This window comes from Limanda limanda, chromosome 11, assembly GCF_963576545.1.
Source record: "Limanda limanda chromosome 11, fLimLim1.1, whole genome shotgun sequence".
Lineage (NCBI taxonomy): Eukaryota > Metazoa > Chordata > Actinopteri > Pleuronectiformes > Pleuronectidae > Limanda > Limanda limanda.
Window position 1 is genome coordinate 23139142 of NC_083646.1, and position 24812 is coordinate 23163953.

General features: G+C 41.4%; 1 protein-coding gene across 1 annotated transcript; it reads left to right on the forward strand.

Moving 5' to 3' along the window:
• The first annotated feature begins 1789 nt into the window (after positions 1–1789).
• On the forward strand, positions 1790–19085 carry LOC133014599 (IgGFc-binding protein-like). The gene is made up of 27 exons (XM_061081863.1): positions 1790–1805; positions 1890–2135; positions 2462–2563; positions 3363–3510; positions 3974–4094; positions 4250–4582; positions 4909–5080; positions 5715–5768; positions 7095–7309; positions 7427–7567; positions 8429–8617; positions 9446–9882; positions 10528–10646; positions 11310–11506; positions 11728–11866; positions 12133–12315; positions 12420–12565; positions 12742–13085; positions 13793–14016; positions 14302–14443; positions 14820–15156; positions 15566–15682; positions 16006–16107; positions 16219–16414; positions 16869–17132; positions 17611–17753; positions 18362–19085. The coding sequence occupies exons 1-27, from the start codon at positions 1790–1792 to the stop codon at positions 18563–18565; spliced, it is 5031 nt and encodes a 1676-aa protein (XP_060937846.1). The 3' UTR covers positions 18566–19085.
• The last annotated feature ends 5727 nt before the right edge of the window (positions 19086–24812 follow it).

The following is a 24812-nucleotide window of genomic DNA, read 5'->3' on the forward strand; positions in this document are numbered from 1 at the left end:
TCCTACGGAGGACGCAGTCTACATGGCCTACAAAGGGTTGGTCTCTTTGGGCCACAAAGTCTTTAGAGAATCTCTTTAATCGGCATACCCAGCCCTTACTGCTGTTGCCTTGCATCAGAGCTGAGGTTGGACACGCTGAGAAAGTCAAAATTCCCCTTGGTTTTTATACAAGTGCAGCTTTAGCTGTTCTCTTGAGTTGCAGCATAATACTCAAGCATTTAAAGTCCCAATTACCATTACTGCTTTGAAAAGGTTTGTCACTGAAGTCAAATGAATCCTAGGATAGGGGATGACCATATTAAAAACATGGTTATCCATTTAATTCCATCCTTTGTCGTTGAAGGCTTAGGACAACATGTCCTAAAAGACACATCCGGCAGTTTTTATTCAGGGTATTGATAACTAAAATTTACAATTCACAAAATTGATAGTGTGATAAATTAAGATGTATAATTCAAGCAACGTTCAGGAGTTCAGTTATTACATAAGTGTAAGAAAAGTATCATATTTAGAGCTCAGTTTGTGTGATGTCTGTATGAGATGATTTGCCACAAATCCTGAACAATAACATGTCTTCCAGGGTACCTGTACTTACATTATGGCAAATGTTACAAAGATGGCGGCCGACCTTGTGCCTTTCACTGTGATGACCAAGAATGACCACAGAGGCAGAGGGAAAGTTTCATTTGTCAGGACTGTAACTGTCAGTGTTCACCAGCAGACAATTATCATCGGCAAGCACAGAGGACGAGCACAGGTAACAGATTCCCTCACAAGTTCATGTTGCAATTCCCGACCGTGACAAGCAGTGAGAGTAATAAACCGAGACGAGCAAACCTTCCTCAAATTTAATTGAAATTGCCCTTCAATAATGATCATGCAGATGTGACTTACATTTAGTAAGATTGTGAGAAATACCTATCAATACAATTTATAATAAGCTACACACCACAGTTTAAATTCCACAATGTTCCAGAACTGTACTTTTAGGAATTTGCATAACTATAATTTTGAATGAGGTTTTCATGCAATTAGAACAGGACGGAAATAGCAGTGTTTCTGCTTGATACTATTATAGGTTGCACATGCAGCAAATGGTGAGCCTTGGTGATGGTTGCAGCCCCTCTAGAGCTTTCCTATTCTAAAACCATTAAATGATAGTAAATAATAGTAGATGTACTATTACTGTATACTCTGTCTACTACACTGCAAAAGGAATCCTAATTTTATAGACAATAACTAAATAATTTTTACAGAAGATTCCTGTATTTTTTTATTTTATACAAAATACTGTAAAATGACATTGACACAATTTATCATTTTTTTTTATTATTGTTCTGCTTTTACCTGTAGGTTAATGGAGAACTTCAGAACTTACCTATCAGCTTGTTGGGAGGCCTGGTCACTGTGAAGCAGAGTGGAATCTATGCAGTACTCAACACTGACTTTGGCCTGACTTTAAAATATGATTGGAACATCAGGCTGTACATCACAGTGCCATCCTCCTACTACCAAAACCTGGGTGGCCTCTGTGGAAACTACAATGGAGACAGGAAGGATGACCTGCCTGAAGGTGAGGAGGGGACATAAAACGATAGTAGGAGGAGATATGGTCAGGTTAGGGTTAGGTGCTGGCAGTTGAGGGGGGGCTGTCTTATGATGCTAAGCGCAATGCAAGTGTCTTAGCCTATATATATATATATATATATATATATATATCTTGATAAGTGTGTGGCCTTTTCCACCTATGTTGAAAATCATGATTTCCAATTTGAAGTTAATATCCCCAATGGCTGTTGTGATTTGTGATGTGCTTACCACCTAGTGCACTTCTCAAACACCCAGATGTGACTAAATAGTAATCTTAGTTTTCTTTGTGTCTCTTTCAGGCTCCGGTCTCCCTGCTGTGTTGAAGATGATCCAGCAGTGGAAGGTGAAAGATTCTGATAAGTTCTGTCATGATAACTGTATTGGTAGCTGTCCATACTGTTCAAAAAAGGACCAGGCCCACTTCAGCCAGCACAAATTCTGTGGGATTCTGAATAAGAAAGATGGACCATTTTCAGCCTGCCACAAACAAGTTGACCCAAATTTGTATCTGGACAATTGTGTCTATGATGTCTGTGTCAACAAAGGTAAGCCAATTATTGAAAACTTTAGGGCATTTTTTCACTACATGGACATTACGTCATAACTTCGCACTGCAACAGGCAACTGTGATATGTAGTTGTGAGGTGCCACATTGTCACTGATTAAAAGATAAATTTGTATTTTGCCTTCCGTGCATTTAATGGATTTTAACTTCTGGATGTTAGTCATGAATCTGTTTTCTTGTCATCTGGTTGTTAGATGTTTGCACTTTGCTTAAGTTTGATGATTGATTGAAGATTGGCCTTCTTTTCTGCAAAAATAAATAATTATCTTCCTGTAAATTATGATATGGTCATGTTTTTGTTTGCAGGTGCAAGACAGGTATTGTGTGATAACCTGAAGAGTTATACAGACACCTGTCTGACAGAAGGAGCCCAAGTCAGCCCACAGTGGAGAATGGTTTCCAAGTGTCGTAAGTAACTAAGAAAAAATATGGATACATCTGTAAGTGCTATCTATAAAAACCCACAATGCACGCCATGTTGGGTCTGGCAGCAGGCCTGGAGAAGCTAATAAGGACAGGGGAGATTTCCCTGTGGGCTGGACAATTCTGAACTCCGTTTGACATCACAAACAATTTAAATTACACCCAAAGACCATACACCCACAAAAAGGGAACATTAAAAGGACAAGATATGGAGTTAAGAGAAGAAGGAGGAAAGCCTTTGCCTCTATCATCCCATGTGCCAGCAGCTTCTTTAAAATTAGCTTGTGCCAGAAGATGATGGGGATGAGAAAGTTTCGCTGCTACTGGCGCAGAAGAATAGGCAGAAAGAGAACCGCCAGTCAAGACCCTATAGATCCAATACATTAGGCAGGGCCTCAACACCATATGTAACTATTGCATGAAGCCAATTCAATGCCTATCATATGAGGATGGTGCTGGAGAGAAATCTCAAATTAGTTGTTTTCATGAAACTCTGTTTAGCCAATAGCCATGCAGCTGTGTGTGGTGAAGATCTAGGTTAAAACAAATTCACCCTGTAAACAGTTACTGTGCTGGCTGTCCCCACTTATGTTCCTATGGAAATAGACACTATAGGATGGGGAAAATGTGAGTGAATATAAGTCTGTTGTCTAATTATGGTGTTCAGATCAATATAAATTTACCACACTGATTCGTATGTGTATGACGTATGTTTTTTAATTAGATTTACAGTATTGGTTCTCACAGATAATTAGGATGATGATATCCACTCTCCCCTCCCCAGCCCTTCCGTGTCCAAAAGGCAGCCACTATGAGGCCTGTGGTTCAGCCTGCCCGGCCTCCTGTGTGTCCCTGAACAGTGAGAAGCAATGTAAAGCCCCCTGTGTGGAGGGGTGCCAGTGTAATGAAGGACTGGTGCTTAGTGGAAACAGGTAACATATTAATGATGTTATTACTATTGCTGGTTCTTGGAAATGCTTTATAATAGTTTTGCAAAGACAGCCATTAGAAATTAAATACATTTTTGCCATATTTATGTTATATGTCCCATATCCATACAGCAAAGTCATTGGTTTATATAGTTTCATGTCTGGTTTTGGTGTCACATTGTAAGTGACCTTAAACTCTGTCGTAGAGAGGTAAGTACTTGAAAAGTAGGAAAACAAATTGAGCAAAACATTATACTTAAAAAAAACAGTCTTTACTATAGTAAATAACCTGCACATCCCCCTGTGTTTCGCCCATTACAATGCTACTGACGACTGCAGAGAGTGATCTACAGTGGTCCTATCATAAAGAAATTTTAACAACCACTACACCATCATACTGTGGTCACAGCTAGCAGCTTTACGCACTGTTAGAGCTCATTCATATGTGTGCATGTGTGTGTTTCAGATGTGTTCCCAAGTCCAGCTGTGGATGTCAGTATGAGGGAAAATATATCCCATCAGACACCACTTTTTGGGGTGACAACAGTTGCACCAGCAGGTGTAAATGCCATAATGGGAAAGCCAAGGTTGGTTTGTTTGACTGTGTGTGCTATATCTGTCATACTGTGTGAAATCACCTGTGAGGCATCACCTCTGTTGGTGTGCACACAATCAACTAAATGTTGTGGATAAATGTTTTCACTGATATTCTTTCCTGCTGTCTTCTGTCTTTCTGGTGAAGTGTGCATCACATACTTGTAAGAAGAAGGAGCACTGTGTCATGAAGGGGGGAGTGAGGGACTGCTACTCAACATCCTATGAAACATGCAAGGCCACTGGTGACCCCCACTACCGAACCTTTGACAGTCGCCGGTTCGATTTCCAGGGGACTTGTACATATATTCTGTCCCAACTCACCAAGGGATCAGACCAGGATCTGGTCCCATTTCAGGTGCTGGTCCAAAATGGAAACAGGGGTCGTAACAAGGCTGTTTCCTTCACCAAGTCGGTGTCACTTCATGTGTTTGGAAATGTCACCATCAGCATGAGTCGTGCCAGCCCAAGGAAAATACTGGTAAGATCAGGCTGCCTTCAGTAAATACATTACTCCATCACTATGGTTTGTTCAACCAGTGGGGAAAGAACAGAGAAAGACTTCTTCATTTATGTTCTAATAGTGAGGGTGCTGTTGTTTGTGTTGTCACGATCAACCTAAAAACAAAAACAAAAAAAATTGATTTTCATGTAACTAGAACTGGGTAATTATTATAGAAGTTAATGTAGCTTACTGTCAATGCTACTGTGGAATGACTTGTTGTGTTTCTGCAACGGCAAAGCGCCAAATTGCGGATAATGTGGTTATAGTAATATTACATTGAAACCCCCTCCCACCCTACCCAGGTAAACAGTCAGTCGGTGAATCTGCCCTACTCCATGGAGGATGGCAAGCTTTCCCTGTTCCGGCGTGGCTACTTTGGCATCGTGACAACATATTTTGGCTTGACGCTCAAGTTCAACTGGAACAGCCATGTCAGCTTGACATTGCCCAGTTCATACTCTGCTGCAACATCTGGTAAGTTGAGTGTATGTAATGAGCATGTGACTGTGGTTGTATAAGCCAAACACAAGCAAAGCAAAGCTTTTATACCTAATCATATCCCACATAGCAAAATAGTTTGGGCCCAGATTTGGTCCATGTCCCGTACATCACACATCTGGGCCATGTACCAAGTGGAATCATTGCAAGATCTGGGCCACAAGTAAGCCATAGCAATACTGCATTTTAACCAACGGTGCATGAGGTGACCTGAATTAGGTTTTTACTCTTTGGGTGATATTCGCCATTCTCAAATATGTGAAACATTTACACACTTCGTCCATCAAGGCAGTTCAGGCAAGCATGAGGTAACTTTGTGTTTATAGGTGGAAATCAGTTCTACTCCTCGTATTTAACTTACAGACAGGATATTTATTTCCCGACTAGAGAATTCAGAAACTATAGAGATCCCTTCTGTCTTTGCTTTAAATCTACAAGCAATGAAGGACTAAAAGTGAAGGCACTAAGAAATAATTCAGTGCGCAACCAACTCACCATCTGTCCTGATTCAAATTATTTTATTAATCATTTATTATTTTCATGCCTCATGCAACTGAACTGTTAAATCTCCATGTAACTGCTGTGCTTATTGCCTGTTTCTCCTTATCAGGCTTGTGTGGAAATTATAACGGGAAAGGTGACGATGATTTACTGAAACCTGATGGTACCCAGGCTGAACAAATTAATGCCTTTGGACACAGCTGGAAGGTGTGTATTAGCTGAGACTGGAGGACTCTGGAGAATCTTGCATAAACCTGAAATCGAGCAGAAAAAAAAAAACATGAAAACTCCACTGAGTCACACTGCAAATTGTAGAAACTCATACTGGATCCGACTTGAAATATGCTTGCACGTGACCAAAATTCCTTCATTTTACTTTAAGGCATGTTGCAGTCGACATCTTTACATAAATTGTTTTGTTGATTTGCAAGTTAAATCGTTTATACATATTTTAACCGTTTTACCTATAAATGTCATTGTACAAAGATAGGAGAAGACCCTGGATGCACTAGTGACTGTCCTGATGGTAAATGTCCGGAGTGCAAGCCTGCTCTGCTGCAACGTTACAAACAGGAGCGCTACTGTGGTGTCATAGCTTCCAAGAAAGGGCCGTTCAGGTAGGTTCTGGTGTGGGGAATTATGTAAGTTATACCCAGACCATAAAAACATTTTAAATAACGATATAAGAAATATTCATATCCACATATACATTGACAAACTGGTGTTACGTGTGTAATTAATTGTCACAGTGTTTTGTTGCGTAAGTAGGTGTGGATTAGACAATTACAAAACATACAGTACCTTTGTTACCTGATAAGGTTACACAGTTCAAAAGAAAACAAATAGATGAAATCAAATATACGAATCATCCGAACTCAAGGGTTGGTAAACATTTACATTCTATTTCTCTGTTTGATGGAGTTGTGTGAACCGACTGTGCCCTCTTTCTCTCTCTCTCTCTCTCTCTCTCTGCTGGTACAGACACTGTCACGGTAAACTAGATCACACGCCCTTCCTCACAGAGTGTGTTTTTGATCTGTGTATGTACCAAGGCCATGCATCCGCTCTATGCAACAGCCTATCAGCTTTCAGCACTGCTTGTCAAGATGCAGGAGCTACAGTGGAAAGTTGGCGAACCGAGCAGTTTTGTCGTAAGACATCCACACACTGACAATCATATCACTCTAAACTGAGAGTCACATTGTCTATGCATCTATTCATCCATTCATCCATTCATTCCATTCCATTCCATTCCATTTATTTATCCATTCATTAATCCATCCATTCAAGAGTAACTTTTTTAGACAATTCACCAACCTGGGAACAGCAGAATGAGAGCAGGATTGTTGTTGCTAGTGTTGTGTACTACGTCCAGATGTTGGTGATAAAGAAATACTCCCTTAACCAAAATGTCAGTTTTTCTGTTGCACAAATAAGTCACTTCTGGAAGCTTTTATTTTTGACTGATTTCCATGTGTCTCTCCTCCAGCTCCCACATGTGGTGCAGACAGTCATTACGAGATGTGTGCCCCCCCCTGCCAGCTGACCTGCAGTGGTCTCGTGCCCCCTGAGGGCTGTGACGACAGCTCGCCCTGCACAGAAGGCTGTGTGTGTGACGATGGCTTCATGATGAGTCATGATAAGTGTGTACCTCTGGCAGAGTGTGGCTGTCAGTACGAAGGACAGTATTATCAAAGCGGACAGGTGAGCTGCTGCACTCACTGCTGCTACAACTGCAGCTTATTTTACTGATGTCCCCTTCTCTTCTGCCACTTCTCACTACTACTGCTATTGATTCTCTGCTCCCTCCTGTTTTCTCAGGTGTTTTATCCAGGAGAGTCCTGTAAAACTCGTTGTGTCTGTTCGGACAGTGGAGAAGTAGAGTGTGATCCTGAATTCCAGTGTTCAGTCAATGAGAAGTGTGTTGTGAAAGACGGTTTAGCATCCTGTTATCCCAAAGGGGTTGGTTCCTGTTCTGTGAGTGGAGTCAGGACAGTCAGGTCATTTGATGGACAGGTAATATTTTATTTGTAAGACAAGAGTAATTATGTTATCCAGGACAATGTGTGACAATTTTATTGAATTGTACAGGTTAATTTTATATTTATATTATTATCTATATCAATAGTGACTTGTCAGATCAGAGCATCTGAATTCGATGCTACATGTGTCCTGTATCAACATGAATTGTTTCTCATTCAGAATCATGTAACGTAAGTTAATGATTGTCATTTTCTGATTTGCTCTCCGTCATTACAGCTTGTCATAGGATGTAATAATAATCCTTTTCATTAATATAATGTTATAATTCTTTCACACCTAATGTGGTAAACATTTTGTTTTTAAGAAAAACACAGATGAGCAGTACTTTTGATGTCAACACTTGTACTTATACGTTTTAATTACCTCCTCAACATCCACTTGATTCCCACTTAGCCCCTAAAGGGAGCACACCTACATTACACGTGTTCTTCAGAACTGTCATCCTCTGGCCCATGAGCCAGTAAAGTGTCCAAATGATCATTTTGACTGTAAATGTTCGATCCTCTGCACGTTTCTTAACACGCAAGAGTCAGAAATATAACAAAAAGAAATCAAAAATCTCAGGATGAAGAAGCGGTGCACACACTCGAACACATAGATGAAGATGTCGAGAGCGTTTTTGGTGATGACAATGTCAATGAATTGTTAACAAAAACAAATTACTTTGTTACATCATTGACCCTTCTTGGTTAGGTTTTAAGACAAGCAGTGCAAGTTCAGGCATAATGCTACACATCTTCTAATCTCTCCACGTCTCTACCCCCTCCATCCTCCCTCCAGGCATATCCTCTGTGGGGAAACTGTGTGTTCAAGTTATCAGAGGTGGAGAAGACGGAAGGAGGGTTGACAGCCTTCTCTGTGTTGGTACAACAGCAAACCTATAAGGGTGGCAGTGTCAGTCGCAGTGTGGAGCTCAAGGTTTACAATATTGATATCACAATGGAGACTGGGGTTCAATGGGAAGTCAAGGTATGTCTGACCTTTTTGTATGACTTGAACGATTTTTTTTGTATTCCCACAAAGAGTGATAACCATTTTCAGTAGAACAGAATTAAAACTATGCAGTGATAATGATTTTTTTGCCAGATTGGCATACATCCCACATCTTACACATCCCACATCTGGCCCACATACTGCATGGAATGATGGCATTTGGTTGCTTTGCTCCTGTTTGCCAGATCTGGGCTCCAATTAAGCCACAGCAATACCAAATGTGCCAACGGTGGTGTAATTCGCTTTGTGCTATTTGGTCCGTATTTAACATTTACCACATGGGTCACTGTAGGTTCACATTCAGATTACATCTTTTCAAAAGCATTGCATTTCGGCAAAAAGGCCCACAATTGTTTAGGGATATTTGGGCCAAAAATGTCTCTTTTACAAGTGGGAAACTTAAGGCTCACATCCATTTTGTCTGGGCAACAAGAAGGTCAGAAGTAGAGCATCATTACATGAAGTGGCCCACATCCACACGCTGAAACTTAAGGTCAAATCATACAACAATCGACCAAGACACTGCATCTGTCTATTTATGTGTCTAACCCTAACACGGAAATTCACATGGCAATTTTCGTGAAAAATAGTGTTCTACCTTAAATGAAAAATTACCCATCCAAATTTCTCTCAATTAAACATTTATGTCAATGTGCTGTAGCTCTTTTGTCAGAGATGGACTGGGTGGTGATGGTCATTTTTCAGAAGAGCACTAGCCTCGAGTGATGGATACAGCACTATCATAACCCAGCTCATCTTAAAATACTTTATGTATCTGTGTCTATTCTCTTCTCTTTGTCTCAGGTAAATGACGTCAGAGTTCCCCTTCCTGTGTCATTGGTTGACGGAAAAGTGCGAGCTTATCAAAATGGCATCAGCATCATCATCGAGACCGACTTTGATCTGAAGCTGACCTATGACTGTATGGCAGGCGTGTTCTTGCAAATCCCATCCACCTATCACAGCTCACCAGTCGGTCTCTGTGGCAACTATAATGGCAAAGTTTCTGATGACCTGGGATCAGCAGAAAAGAAGCCAGCAGATATGGTGGCAGCTTGGGTAGAGATGAGTGACGGAACGCCCTGTGAGACAGGCTGTGGTGCCAGTTCTTGCCCTGGTCCTGATGAAGAGAAGGTCCCAGAAGCCAAAAAGGCCTGTGACATCATCAAAGCCCAAAACGGTCCATTTGCAGGGTGCCATTCCACAGTGCCCCCAACCCCAGACTACGATGCTTGTGTCAGGTCAGGATATACCTTATATTAAGGAGATACAAATATGTTATCTTGTTTATGGTCTATAGTCTGAAGCCTTTTCCACTGCACAAACTCGGCAACCTATAAACTGCAGCTTCCTATGACCAAAATGTCCACAGTTCTTCCATTTATTTAACTTTTTTGTTGTGTTTGGTATACAACTAAGGTATGCAGTAGGACAGACAAAAACAGAAGAATTGGCACAAATGTAGTTCTAGATTCTCTTGAGATTCCAGGTCCCTGAAAGGTCTGGCAAAATCTGGTCAATGGTTCAATAGGGAATTTCAGTTTATTTCAGTTTGGTCCACATAAAGATATTTCCATAAATCTAGAACTATGAAATATTTAATAAAATAAGTTATTATTTATATAATTTAACAAATGGACTTTTTCATTTCAAAGTGTATTTTCTTTATTATTTAATCCTGAACACATTCAATCTTGCTTGAAATTTGGACCAGCCGTAATAACATACACAGTAGACAATCATGACTTGTTCAACAAAGTTGTTTGTTTGTTTGTTTTGATAATGAATAAATTGTAATAAAATGCAACAGCTCTTAAGAAAACTGGATTTTCTGTGTGACGACCATATTTGGTGTTTCCTGTAATTGAATGACATTTTGCTTGCAGGGAGATGTCCACAGGCGAAGGGGGTATGCACGTCCTGTGCCGTCACATCCAGAGTTATGTCACTGCCTGTCAACTAGCTGGCACAAAGATAAGCAAATGGAGGAGCAAGGACTTCTGTCGTGAGTCTGATCTGACTGACTGATGTTTGCTGTAATACACTGTATATATTTGTCATTATTTATATGTAAAAAAATGTTTTACATTCCCCTGCAATTATTGCAAGTATGCAAAAGTGCTTGTTTATTTGCAATTACTTGCTGAGGTCTATTTTGGACTGCCCTCATTCTGCAGTAACGTCACAAATTTTCCCCGTTGTGGGACATACAAAGGATTATCATGTATTATCTTATCTTATCTTAAGAATATGTGACAACACATTTAGCCGACCCGAGATATCCAGCAAAGTCTAAGACTATAGGGCAGAAGAAAAAATTATCTCGAGGTCTCTGTCTCAATGAGACTCCACCTGAGTCCAGCACCACAGCTGTGGCATCTACACCCTGCAGACGGAACAACTCGCAGCATGGTGAAACGGTTGTAGCCCAGCTTACTTTCTGTAGATTTCTTGTCTCATGTTAAAAAAAATGAAAATGTGTGACATTTTTTCACTAGTGCAGATTCTGGGTTCTGTTCCTGATTGTGATTAAATGGGCCAAACTAAAACCAGCAAGTTGTGATTTTCTCACGACCAAAATCTGAAAAGTTGCCATTATAAAAGTATTAATTTTACACTATAGAAAACATCTTATTCCTGCATCTCCTGGCCTTGTTTGTCCTTGCAGCTGTGACATGTCCAACAAGAAGTCACTATGAGCTGTGCTCCTCTTCCTGCTCCTCCACCTGCTTCTCTCTGGAGCAGCCAGAGCCCTGCCCAGTGTGCCAGGAGGGCTGCCAGTGTGACGAGGGCCTCATGTCTGATGGAGTCCGCTGTGTCCCTGTGGAGGAATGTGGCTGTGTAGTGGATGGACTTTACTATCAGGTAACTATCGGCATTTACGTAATCATTCTGGTCAATATTAGTCTGGACCAACATTGCTCTTGAACGGAAAATCCACAGAACAGCAGAAATACGTCATGAAATAATGAAAGGCAATCATTGATTTCTGCTAAAAGCATACTACAATCTTACTATGGCAATATTACATTATATATGTATGAGTGTGTGTAAATGTGTTCTAAAACTTAACTGATTCTTTTCAGTCGGGTAAATCTGAATATCAGGAGGACTGTTCAGAGCTCTGTCTCTGTCAGTCTGGACAATTCAGCTGCAGCTCAACAAGTTGCCAGGAGGGGAAGGAGTGTCGCAATGTGAATGGAACAATTGGCTGCTACCCCACAGGTCATATACTTACTGCCAGAAAATGTTATTTAAATGTTAGCTTACCTTGTCCAAACTGTACCTTTACATTTTTTCTGCCTTTGTGCAGAAATTAGTCCTTATGCATAATTTGTACTGTGCTTCTACTAATGGGATTTCCCATTGTTTTATTATTTAGAGCTTTGTAGAGCAACTTAACTGCATGTGGAAATCTGACCGTATGTGTTTGTGTGTGTGTGTGTGTGTGTGTGTGTGTGTGTGTGTGTGTGCGTGTGTGTGTTTTCTAGACCCCTGTGCTGAGATTAAGTGCAGGGTGAAGGAGCACTGTGAGGTATCAGAAGGCCAAGCAGGCTGCTTCCCTGATTTTAAGGCCTCATGCTCGGCCTTCGGTGACCCACACTACATCACATTTGATGGATGGAGTTATTCATTCCAGGGAACCTGCACCTATGTCCTCGTCAACACTACAGGTTCGTAAATACCTGCTATGAGGCATTTCATTTAATCTACAAATCAGCCCAAACTCACATTCACATATGCCTAACATTCACATGAATTATTCTGACCAACTCAGGTCTCGATCCATCCCTGCCAGAGGTAACTGTGACCACCAAGAACGAGTTGCGTGGGAACTCTAAATACTCCTATGTGCGTTTACTCACTGTGGAGATGATGGGCCACATTATATCCATCCCAAATAATAACAAAGGCAACATGTTGGTGGGTCTTTCTTCAAATTATATATGTTGATTAAAACTGCCTCAACTTTTTCACTTTTCTGAACTGATCTGTTTGTTTCACAACAAGTTTATAATTTCATTCAATATTTTAATTAATGGAAAATAGCTAAACTTCACATTTTAGAATGGCTCACTGTCACTTCCTTCACTTTTAAGGTGGACGGCATTAAGACAGAACTTCCTGTTATTCTTGAAGACGGCAGCCTCTCCATAATACAGTCGGGAATCAGAGGAATAATCCAGAGTGATATTGGTGTTGAAGTCACTTTTGATTGGTCCACACTTATCATGGTATCCCTAAGCAGCAGTTACTATGGTAACGTCGTTGGACTCTGTGGAAACTTTAATGGCAAAAAGGAGGATGAGCTGACGGCGGCCAGAGTCACGGCTGTTAATGTGACCGACTGGGCCAAGACATTGAGTGTCGCTGATGGTGACCCATTCTGTTACCATTACTGCAAAGGGGTGTGTCCTCAGTGCTCTGAGGAGGACCGTGTCAGGTAATGTTGACTATAATATTAACAAAGATATTTAACTGATTCTAATTATATAATGAAAATCGTTGGAGGGTTGCTGTATAATATGAATTCCATTGGTTTAACAGTGTGTATTTCGGCCCTTGTGGTTCCAGATACAACAGAGCACATGCCTGAACAGACCCACTCACACCCAGCAGTGATGTTGTGTGCTCACATATAAAACCGGCTTGAAATGTTCAATCAGTGCTTACATTTTCTGTTACATGTTAGACACAGAAAGAGTTTTCCCAAAAATGGATCCAGCTGATAAGGGCTGAATGTCAATTTCCAGGATACAGATAATTTAAGATAGGCAGAATAACAGGGGAAGGTAGGGAGGGACCACAAGTGTCACAGAAACCAAAATAAAGCAATTAATGAATTATAGAATAATTCTACAGTAAAAACAGGCATTGATAAATGTTTTAACAAATTAATTTATAAACAATAACTAGATAAATTGCTAAGTAGATTGTAACATTTAATGGGCAATAATATAAATATTCAAATATAAATCAAGGATAAATAGTTCAAATTAAAGAGCGGTTCGTCAACAAGTACAATCAATACATTCATTCATAAGTGAATACAGCAATATAAAGTAACTATTTGAAAATTCAGTTTCATGCATTGCAGTCAGGCATCAACTCAATCGATCAACATCTTTTCCTTTGTTCCGTCCCCTCCAGGTTCACTGGTCCAAAGTACTGCGGCATTCTGAGTGATAAGCAGGGGCCTTTCTCTGGCTGTCACAATAAAGTGCCAGTAGCAGAGTTTGTGTCTGACTGTTTGTATGACGTCTGCATCAACAAAGGACGACCTGAAGTGTTGTGTAACGCCTTGAACGGTTACTTCACAGAGTGCCAGGAAGCTGGAGCATCCATTAAACAGTGGAGACAACTGGCCAGCTGTTGTGAGTTACATACAGACAGACACTTATTTAGATCTGCCATAGTGCACCCTCTTGTCAGATAACTTCATAGTGGTGTCAGTGTCTAAATTCAAGTTCTGAGGGTAATTACGTATGTGAATGTGTATTCCAAGGTTGATCGAGGTAGAACTCAGATTTTCAGTTTCGAGACATAAAGGCAGGTGATTTATTTGCCGACTATACCCCTGTACTGTTCAGCAGTAGCTTCTTCCATACCCCACCCCCTGCCCTCTGTCTGTTGTGCATAACACTTGTCTGTGCCTCCAGCTGTTAAATGTCCGGCCCACAGCCACTACGAGGTGTGTGGTTCAGCCTGTCCACCCAGCTGTGGTCCTCAGCAAGTGGTGTGCCCCCAGAAATGTGTGGAAGGCTGCTCCTGTGACCCTGGATATGTCCGCAGTGGAACTAAGTCAGTACATTTTCACCCATGTATATTATTCATGTAACAATTGTCTTCCTTTCACATCATCTTCCTGCGATCAGATGAGCATCATTTTGTTTTCTCTTCATCTCATTTAGTAAATTGAATTCTGTAAGTTTTGATTGTACATTTTGCTGCGTCTCAATTCAGGGGGTGCATCATTCAGAGGGTGTGGTCTACCCGGCCCATGACATGACAAGAAAGTTTTAATACCCCTTAGTTTTTTAGCATGTGTACCCTCAGATGTTTGGTTGAGTTCAAGCATTTGGCGTCTCGTCGCTTGGTGACATCATTACCTCTTGACATCTTGGCAACAACTGTAACAGTGTATACCTGCTGACTGGGGCGGCTTTTTTTTTGTCAGGTGTGTTGTCAAGGAGACGGGCTGTGGCTGTAACTATCTTGACAAGTACTACCAGCCAGGGGTGGTGTTCTGGGCTGACTCACAGTGTGAGGAGAGGTGTGTGTGTGATGCAACAACACAAAAGGTGCAATGTAAGAAGACTAAGTGTCCTTCCGGGGAGAAATGCGGCATTGTGGAGGGAGTGCAAGACTGTTATCCAGTCAGCTTTCAAACTTGCTCCGCACATGGAGATCACCACTTCAACACCTTCGATGGACGCACGTTCGATTTCAGGGGCGACTGTGTCTTCAAGTTGGCAAGTGTGTGTGGAGACACGAAAGGTCTGCAGCCCTTCGAGGTGAGCTGACGGTAGAACAACACAGAACAGTAATGTAGCAGGTGATGTTGTCCAGCCAGAAACCGCTTGTCTTCTGCACAAAGAATATATACACACCACATTATTAAATCCAATGTGAATGTGTGTTATCATTACTTAAGGTACATTTTGCTGAAAATAGTTTTGTGCTGTCACTTCAGTGATATGTAAGTCAAGGCCTTTTACTTCAGTCAGTCAGTGAGCCGAAAAACAAAGAAGAATCTCATCCTGCACCTGTAAACAACTAAGAATTCATCCCGATGCCATTATCTGATCTATGTGTCTCCTTTATGCCTGCACTGTCCTGTCTACTGTCCCTTATTTCCTCGTGCTGTTCCATTGACTTCCTTCCACCTGTCTTCTTCTCTCCTCTTCTTTTGGGGAACTGAAGGTCAACCTGGGGAACAACCACCGTGGCAAAAAAAGAGCGTCATATGCTAAAGTGGTGACCGTCAAAGTCTATGGTGTCACATACACACTTTCACAGGACCACCCAGGTGGAGTACTGGTGAGAGACATGCACACACACACACACACACACACAAATAATCATCCAGATAACGTACTCTTTATCATTTGTAGCCCCGATCCATATAATTTCTCTAAAATCTACCAAGAGTTACTCAGAATATCTGTATGTGTTGTTAAACAGCTTGGCTAAAACATTATCTTAATTTCTATTTATGTTAAATAATGGTAAGTGGTCTGTATTCATATTGCTTTGTTCTAGTCTTGATCACTACTCAAAGTCCTATACACTTCAGTTTTTTGCCTCATCTGTCTTAGTGGACGACAGGACTAATCTTTTCTCATTTTTCCTATTTTCCACAGGTGGACGGGGTTGAACAGTCTCTACCGTTCTCACTCAATCAATCACTGATCCAAGTTTATCACAGATACAGACACACTGTCATTGAGACAGACTTTCTTGAGGTACAACACACACAGCTACACCATGCCATGACTGTAATGCAATAATGCCAATATGTTGTTGAACTGTACACAACTTACAAAACTTTTTCTTTATCTCCCACATTGTTTTAGGTCTCCTTTGACTTTGCGAGTGCAGTGAGGGTGGAGCTGGCTACCAGTTATCAAGGTGCAACCTGTGGTCTTTGCGGAAACTTTAACAATGACCCTGCTGATGACCTGATGCTGCCCAATGGGAACATGGCTTCCAACGCCAATGAGTTTGGAGTGAGCCAATGGCTGGCCAACGTGAAAGGCTGCTCTCTTGAGTGTAAGCAGCCGATGCAGTTTAATTCATCTTCCCTACTGGACCTTGCATCATAACTCCCTTTTAGATATGCCCCTTTTTACATAGATGAGTCTCACGTCTAGAGTCTGTCCATTTTGGGTGAAATCCTAAGCTGGACCTTATGACATTTTTGTGACACTTACGCTCAAAAAAACGAAACGTTCTGTGAATCACCGTAAATGAGCCCTCTCACATCACAGCCTAAAAGAGCCAGATTAGTTTGTAATGAGTTAGGACTTCTTATAGTGTGGGATACCTGCGACTGCTGTGGCTCAGGAGGTAGAGTGCTTTTACGTCACATCTAACATAAGCTTCTACACAGAGATTTAGAACATTCAGACATATTGTCATTCACAGTACATTCACTTTTAGTCATATGTGGGCGAACAAGTGTCTAATACTTTTGTTAATAATGTTGATGGTTTTCTGCTCCCAGGTAAAGACTGTGCTCCCCCCTTCGCCCCTGACTACAAACCACCCAGCTACACATCAGCCTGCAAGGTCATAACAGCAGAGGATGGGCCCCTGGCGGACTTTGTAGGCCGCATAGATTCCAGGCAGTTCCATGACGACTGCATACGTGACATGGTGTTTAATAAGGGGAAAAAGGGGTCAGAATGTGACATCATCAGTGACTATGTGGAGGAGTGTCAGAGAAAAGGCGGCCCCGTGAAGCCATGGAGGACGAAGAAGCTGTGTTGTAAGTATGATGCTTGTGTGTTTATAAGACGGTCTGGTCCTCTCTTCTCTATGAATCCATCCATTTGTTACATATATGTTTGAGGAATGATCCCCCTGCTGTCAAGGTGCATGGATATTTACTTAAGACATTCTAGTCTACCTAGCCAGGCCCTATGGTTTACCTATAAAACACTTGTGCTGGTCCTGGAATTCATTGATTGGAAGCTGACAGCCATATGGAGAGTGGAGACAGTCTCTCATAGATGTGGTGTTGCACTCATTTAATCTAGTTGAGTAATGACTGAAAATGGAAACCTTAAGGGAGAAGTTCAAACCCTCATTACCTGACCAGTCACTGTGAGTGTCATAAAAAGTATCAATCATATGTGTATTTCTCTGTGTGCGTGTGTGTGTGTGTGTGTGTGTGTGTGTGTGTGTGTGTGTGTGTGTGTGTGTGTGTGTGTGTGTGTGTGTGTGTGTGTGTTTGTGTGTGTCAGGGATGCAGTGTCCAGACAACAGCAAGTACAGTGTAACAGCTCCTGGCTGTCCACGCAGCTGCTCCTCTCGGTCTTCTCCACAGAATTGTAAAGCCAAACCCAGTGAGGGTTGTGTGTGTAACCCTGGTTTCCTGCTCAGTAAGGTAATCCTCAACACTACCTGCCCTCCTCAACTAACATACAGCTTTATTCTTGCTTCTACTTTCTGTGAACTTCGTCACTGTTCTAAAGCTGTTTTAAAGTCCTGTCACAAATGTGAGGAATCTAACTCTAACGGACAAATAATAAATCCCTGTATTTTTAGATCTAGCATAATTTGTGTAAAAATCACGAGTTTTTGAAATCCAAATTTCGTGAAACTAAGGAAGAGGTGATCATGTGTGCTTTGTTCTCAGTGGGAGCTGAGCCATCTTGTTAGAAGATGTGAAGACTCGTTTTTGGAAGTTAAACAGAGTGATCAAATTTGTTCAGTAACTACATCAGTAGTACATTCGGTTTACTACAAAGTAAAGGTCATTTACAGTCATAAACTATTTAATACATTAAAATGATCATGCAGGTCCTTGGTATTTCTTGTTAGCCTGACATGGAAAGGCTTGATTCTGAGGGACACTTATTGCCTTAGAGCTATAGTGTTTACACCGGAAAACATTTATTCCAACGTTGTATTCAGTGTACATGTAAGTGCTTTAGTGAGTATTGTCAGTCAGAAAGATGTAACTGCTGGTTAATGATGACTCTGACCCTCTAGGATCGCTGTGTGCCAAAGGCTAAGTGCGGCTGCTTCTTCGAGGGTCAGTACGTTAAGTCTGGACTGACATTCTACGCAGACTCTGACTGCCAGCGCCGATGTGTGTGTCACGGAGGGGTGATGACCTGTAAGATCAAACCCTGCAATAAGAACAAAAAATGTGAAGTGAGGAAGGGAGTGAGGAGTTGTCAGAAAAAGGGATAGAACAGGACACAAACACATATTCTGTTAATTGTGTATGCAATCAATTCTAATCAGATGTTCTTCTGTGGTGACTGTCCATTTCTAAGGTCTCCTCCTTATCGATTCGTAAATCAAACATAATTTACTCCAGGTTACATAATGTACCCTATATAACCTACTATGTACACTAAGGTATATACAACTAATCATGAGAAGTTCAAACGAATGCGGCCTGATACTACAGCCGTGCAATAACAACTCTCTATATGGGGTTTTTAATCATATTTTAGTGGGAACAGAGAGACATTCATTTTGTTGAATGGACCTTTTTGAAGCTGTTGAGCTGAACTGCATGATACTGTACTGACATTATTCAAAACAGGCTAAATAACACAAACAGCTCCCTGTGTAACCGCAACACACACCTACTGGAAAAATGGAACTGCTGTCACTACTCTCCTGTAAATGTGGAGGATTATATTAATGATTGTCCTTCTGCTTGTTCCTCTCACATATATAATAAACTCTACATTGCATTTCAGTTTTGGCTAATGCAGTATCTGTTGTGTCTGTGATTGATGTACATATCTATGTATAGTTTGTTGTACAATTTCACTGACATAGCAATGTCTTTTTTTATATAGCACTTCTAAAAACAAAGTTACAAAGAGCTTCGCAGAAATAAGATGCACAAGTAAAAAACACATATGAAATAGTTTCTGTATCTTCAAAATTTAACACAGAAATTCTGGTTGTGAGAATATAAACCATAATCAGGGTAGGAATCAGTATTCATTGTAGACATGCATGCTGACTAATGACCATGTGAAGATGAGAAGAAACCGGAATACAATTTTGTACATGCATACGAGTTAGGATAAAGAAATCTGCAGTGCTGGACAACTTGTTACTTTAAAGTTTTACTAACTCCATTATATTCTGACTGCTACAGTCATGACTTTCAGTGCAGATTCAGAGTCAAAATCACTCAGTAGTTGTGTCTCAATAGAGAGCTGCGTCCTTTGAAGGTTGCATTTGAATACCGATTGCATCACAGCGGCGCAACTAGACTGTCACATTTCGAGAGTTCCTTCAAATGAAGATGACCAATGCGTCCTTCCATCCCTGAGAAATGTATCCGTTTTTCAAAGAGGTAATGGCAACTGAAAGCAATGAGATGTCCAACACCTGACAATCAGTCTTCAGCTCAACAGAGCAGATAATGGTAAACATTTAAAAATCAAGGGGCATAAAACCTTTTTCGGCGTGTCCAACTTCATATCTGTTTGTGGGCAACAGTAGTAAGAAAAAAAACCCGTCTCATTTCAGGTCAACCGTTATAGTCTACACAGCCCACAAAGGAGGAGGTCCCTGTGGACCATAGACCACGTCCTCCAAAACATTCAGCCCCTGAGAGTTCTATGGCATAAATTCCCACCTAAGCTCCGATCATTATCCAACTGACTAGGTCTGAGCAGCCAGTCTATCAAACACAAAAGGTTTTTGGTTTGTCCAGTTTGGGCTACTGTTAAAAACATGGCAGCCTTCGTAGAGAGGACCTGCTTTAGACCTAAATATAAAATATTTCAATATAACGGACCCATTCTAGAGTAAAGAAAACAACAATTCGTACAATTTAGATGAAGCACACCAGTGAAGACATCACTAGAATTATTTTATATTCACTTTCTGCCAATAGATCCCTTTCACGTGAATCTTACACACTGGACAGTATTTTTTGCAATAATCCTCACAAGACACAAATATACGATACAGACATATTGACACTTTATTGAATGAGGAGGACACAAAAACACACCTGATTGTCAAACAAAAACCTGGAGCAGATGGTCCGGTTTGAACCAAAAAACTTGACAGACATGTTAAAGCATACTTCTGGTGTTTCAACAGATTCAATGAAAAGAACAAAACCCAACCATGCATTCTCTTCAATGGTGAACAATGTACTCTACTGTTTACCTGTATTTTGCCACAATAGAGGATAACATACTGCATCCATCACCACGATACTTTAAGTCCTGTCATTGTTGGACAGTTTCTGTCAGAACTAAGGAAACTTGATCCAAACGTCTTATCTAGATTTGATCTGACAGTGGCTCCAGCTGTTCCATCTGCAGTATGGGCTCAGGCACTGGAGCTGTTACCCAGGCAGAGTTATGGTGGCAAATATGTTTTTTGGGGGAAAAACAACAAACGTCTTGAGGACTTTTAACAGTGAGCATTGCAAAAGTTAGCTTTCTATACACCCAGCATGTATAAGTGATATATGTGCTCCCAACTAAAAAGACTTGACCTTCCTCTATCTTGTGAATGCCTGGGTGCTCCAAGCCTTACACAAGTTAAAAAAACTCCTGTCACTGTGGCAACTGCCTTCTCCTCCGCTAATGCATGTCAGGAACTACCTCTGATTGGCATGGATTTGTCACCATCTATGATCAAGGTTTCCTGTCAGGGATCACATGCTACTATATTTTATTGGGAAAACTATGAATCATCAACGGTTAGTTGGCATTACTGACTGACCACATTTTCTCCAATCACAAGTGTTCGATATGAAAATCCAGCATTTGTGTTGGAGGCATGTTTTCAAGTCAAATCAGAAAAGAGCAGTTTGACCTCAAAGCAGAAAAGTGGCACATGTTTGCCGAAGACGAGAGCCAGGCAAAGCACAGGGCACCAGAGCAACAGCAGTCAGTGTTCCAGTGTTCAGTGAGTTTCAAAGTCCAGGTTGTTTAGTTACCCAGAGGCCAGGTCCCCTGCAGAGTCACTCTCATCAGAGGCTGTTGAGATATATTCATTATGTACTCAGATGTATATGTAATGCTGTATTGTAATATGTATATATGGTTACGCCACAGGATGGCGCTAAGGTACAGGCTATAAGAGCCAACTTGCTATATGTAAGTGCGTCAGTTAAAGTAGCTCTGACCGTGAGACTGATGTGTCAGCAGCCTGTTAATAAATACGCCAACAACGGCTAAAGATAACGCCATCATTTATTCTTTCCTCCGAATGCAACGGTAGCTGCAGCAATTTAACACAACATAACAGATTTAACATTCATGTGTATGGAAAGCTGTATTATTTGCATACTGAATCTGAATCTAATGATAAGTGTAATGCCTGTCACGACATACAGACATGGCATGAAATATTAGGCCACTGTAACTATGACGATGTTCTTAAGTTGCAAAATGTTGTTGTAGGTATGCAGATCAAAGGCAAAACGAGTAGGCCGGAACAAGAGTGTGAGGTGTGTATTCAGGGAAAGTTTGCTCAAACCAGAAATAGGGACCCTGATACCAGAGCAAAGGCTCCCTTACAGATGGTACACACAGATCTTGCAGGTCCCGTAGCCACTGAGTCGAGAGATGGTTACAAATATGTGCAATCATTTACTGATGACTACTCAAGTGCAGTGTTTGTTTATTTTCTAAAGAAGAAAAGTGACACAGTATAGGCTACAGAAAAGTTCCTAGCAGATATATCCCCTTATGGGAAGGTGAGGTGCATCAGATCCGACAATGGAACAGAGTTTACATGCAGTGATTTCCAAGCACTGTTGATGAAGAATAAGATCAGACATGAAACGTCAGCTCCTTATTCCCCACACCAGAACGGAACAGCAGAGAGGGGTTGGCGTACTCTTTTTGAGATGGGTAGGTGCATGATAGTTGAAAGTGCACTACCAAAGCAGCTATGGCCCTACGCTGTACAAACAGCAGCAATGGTACGGAACAGATGTTTTAACAGACGTACAGGGCAGACTCCTTATGAGCTGCTAACAGACAAAAAGCCCAATGTATCCAAAATGCAAAAGTTTGGGTCTGTATGTTACACGTACAAACAGAGCAAAGGGAAGCTTGATTCCAGATGTGATCAGGGGCATTTTGTAGGTCACGACAAGAACAGCCCAGCGTATTTGGTGTATCATCCAGATACAAACAAAGTACAAAAACACAGACTAGTAAAGTTTGTGAGTCAGCTGTGGAAAAACCAACACAGACAGGTGAGCCAGATCCAAGTGATAGCTATGATGACACTGTGAGACCCAGGACTAGTGGAACCACGCAGGGGGTCAGTAGGAGTACAGAAAATGCTCCAGAGTCAAGTGTGACAAGTGGTGAACCAGAGAGTAGAAGGTATCCAACTAGAGAAAGAAGGAAGCCGAGTCACTTAAATGACTTCATAACTGAAAACTGTGTTAGTGATGCGGTTCATATCACAGTAGACTACTGCTGTAGAGCGGTGTGTGGCATTCCACAGACATTTGGGGAGGCAATGGAGTCAGATAACTCAAAAGAATGGGCAAAAGCCATGGATGAGGAAATCCAATCCTTAGACGAGAACAAGACCTTTACCCCGACAGCACTGCCAATAGGCAAGGAAACAGTGGGGGGTAGATGGGTTTACGCCATCAAGACTGATGTAGATGGGAGAGACAAAGACAAAGCAAGGTTTGTGGCCAAGGGTTACAGCCAAAGAATGGGAGTAGACTATGGGGAGACGTTTTCACCCACGGCAGACATGACGAGTATAAGGGTGGTGCTACAAAAAGCTGCACAGGAGAATTTACTCCTCCACCAAATGGACGTGAAAACTGCGTACTTGCACGCGCCCATAGATTATGAGATCTACATCAATCCACCAGAGGGTTATGAAGAAAAAGAGGGTATAGTTTATAAGCTAGAGAAATCCCTTTACGGTCTTAAACAGTCCGGCCGAAATTGGAATAGGGTTTTGCACAATTGCCTAACTGAGGATGGATTCACACAAAACCCAGCCGACCACTGTGTTTATGCCAAAGAGTCAAATGAAGGGAAGGTGATCATAATCACATGGGTCGATGACTTGATCATTGCAGCAAGCAATGAAGAGAGACTGAAAAAGGTGAAAGAGATGCTCGCAGAAAAGTTTAAGATGAAAGATTTAGGCAAACTCAAACATTTCCTGGGTATTGATTTCAGTCAATCAGATGGATGTGTAAAGATGTCACAGGAAAGATACACTAACAAGATACTACAGCGTTTTAATATGCAAGATTGTAGGACCAGAGAAACACCCTGTGAGCAGAAGCTAGAGTATACTGAAGATGCAGTAAAAATGGAAGATGTCAGGATGTACAGGGAGGCTGTTGGTAGTCTTATATACTTGACTACTTGTACCAGACCGGATTTAAGTTTTGTGGTGAGCAGATTATCACAGTACTTTGCTGAGCCTACAGAGGAGCAGTGGGTCACTGTGAAGCATGTTTTAAGGTATCTCAAAGGCACTGCAGAGAAAGGGTTAAGCTTTAAGAGAAACGACAGTGAGGAGCTAGGTATACAAGCCTACAGTGATGCTGACTGGGCGGCTGATACCAGTGACAGACGCAGTACCACAGGATACTGTGTCAGTCTTAATCAGAACAGCTCTCTAGTCTCGTGGAAGACTAGAAAACAACCCACAGTTGCGCTATCAACCTGCGAGGCAGAATACATGGCACTGGCTTCAACCATACAGGAGTGTCTATACCTGGAGCAGTTACTGGGGGGTATAGATAACTACAATTACACACAAACTATTGTACATGAGGACAATCAGGGGACAATAGCTCTTGCCAAAAACCCTGTACACAGACAGAGGTGTAAACACTTTGACATAAAGTACCACTTTATCAGGTCAACTGTGATTGAGGGAAGGGTGATTTGGATGTATTGTTCTACTGATGACATGGTTGCTGATGTAATGACCAAACCTGTAAATAAGTTGAAACTGAAGAAGTTTGCAACTGCTCTTTTTGGAGATTGATATGTGTATGACAGAGGTTCACATTCATTCTGTTTTCCTGTGTTTCTTTTGCTTGAAGTATAGCAACCTGAGTACAAGTGGGGGTGTTGAGATATATTCATTATGTACTCAGATGTATATGTAATGCTGTATTGTAATATGTATATATGGTTACGCCACAGGATGGCGCTAAGGTACAGGCTATAAGAGCCAACTTGCTATATGTTAGTGCTTCAGTTAAAGTAGCTCTGACCGTGAGACTGATGTGTCAGCAGCCTGTTAATAAATACGCCAACAACGGCTAAAGATAACGCCATCATTTATTCTTTCCTCCGAATGCAACGGTAGCTGCAGCAATAGTGCACCACAACTTAACAGAGGCCCTCTCGACATCCTGCAGGCCAACCAAGGACATGTCCGGCTGAACCTCGTCCTCATCTGACTGCACCACAGGTTCATCACTGTCCTCACTGGCTAC

Coding starts and splice junctions, on each gene's coding strand:
- LOC133014599 (XM_061081863.1), top strand. Junction 12,566..12,741: donor ATAACAAAGGCAACATGTTG/GTGGGTCTTTCT, acceptor TTCACTTTTAAG/GTGGACGGCATTAAGACAGA. Junction 16,108..16,218: donor TTGAGACAGACTTTCTTGAG/GTACAACACACA, acceptor ACATTGTTTTAG/GTCTCCTTTGACTTTGCGAG.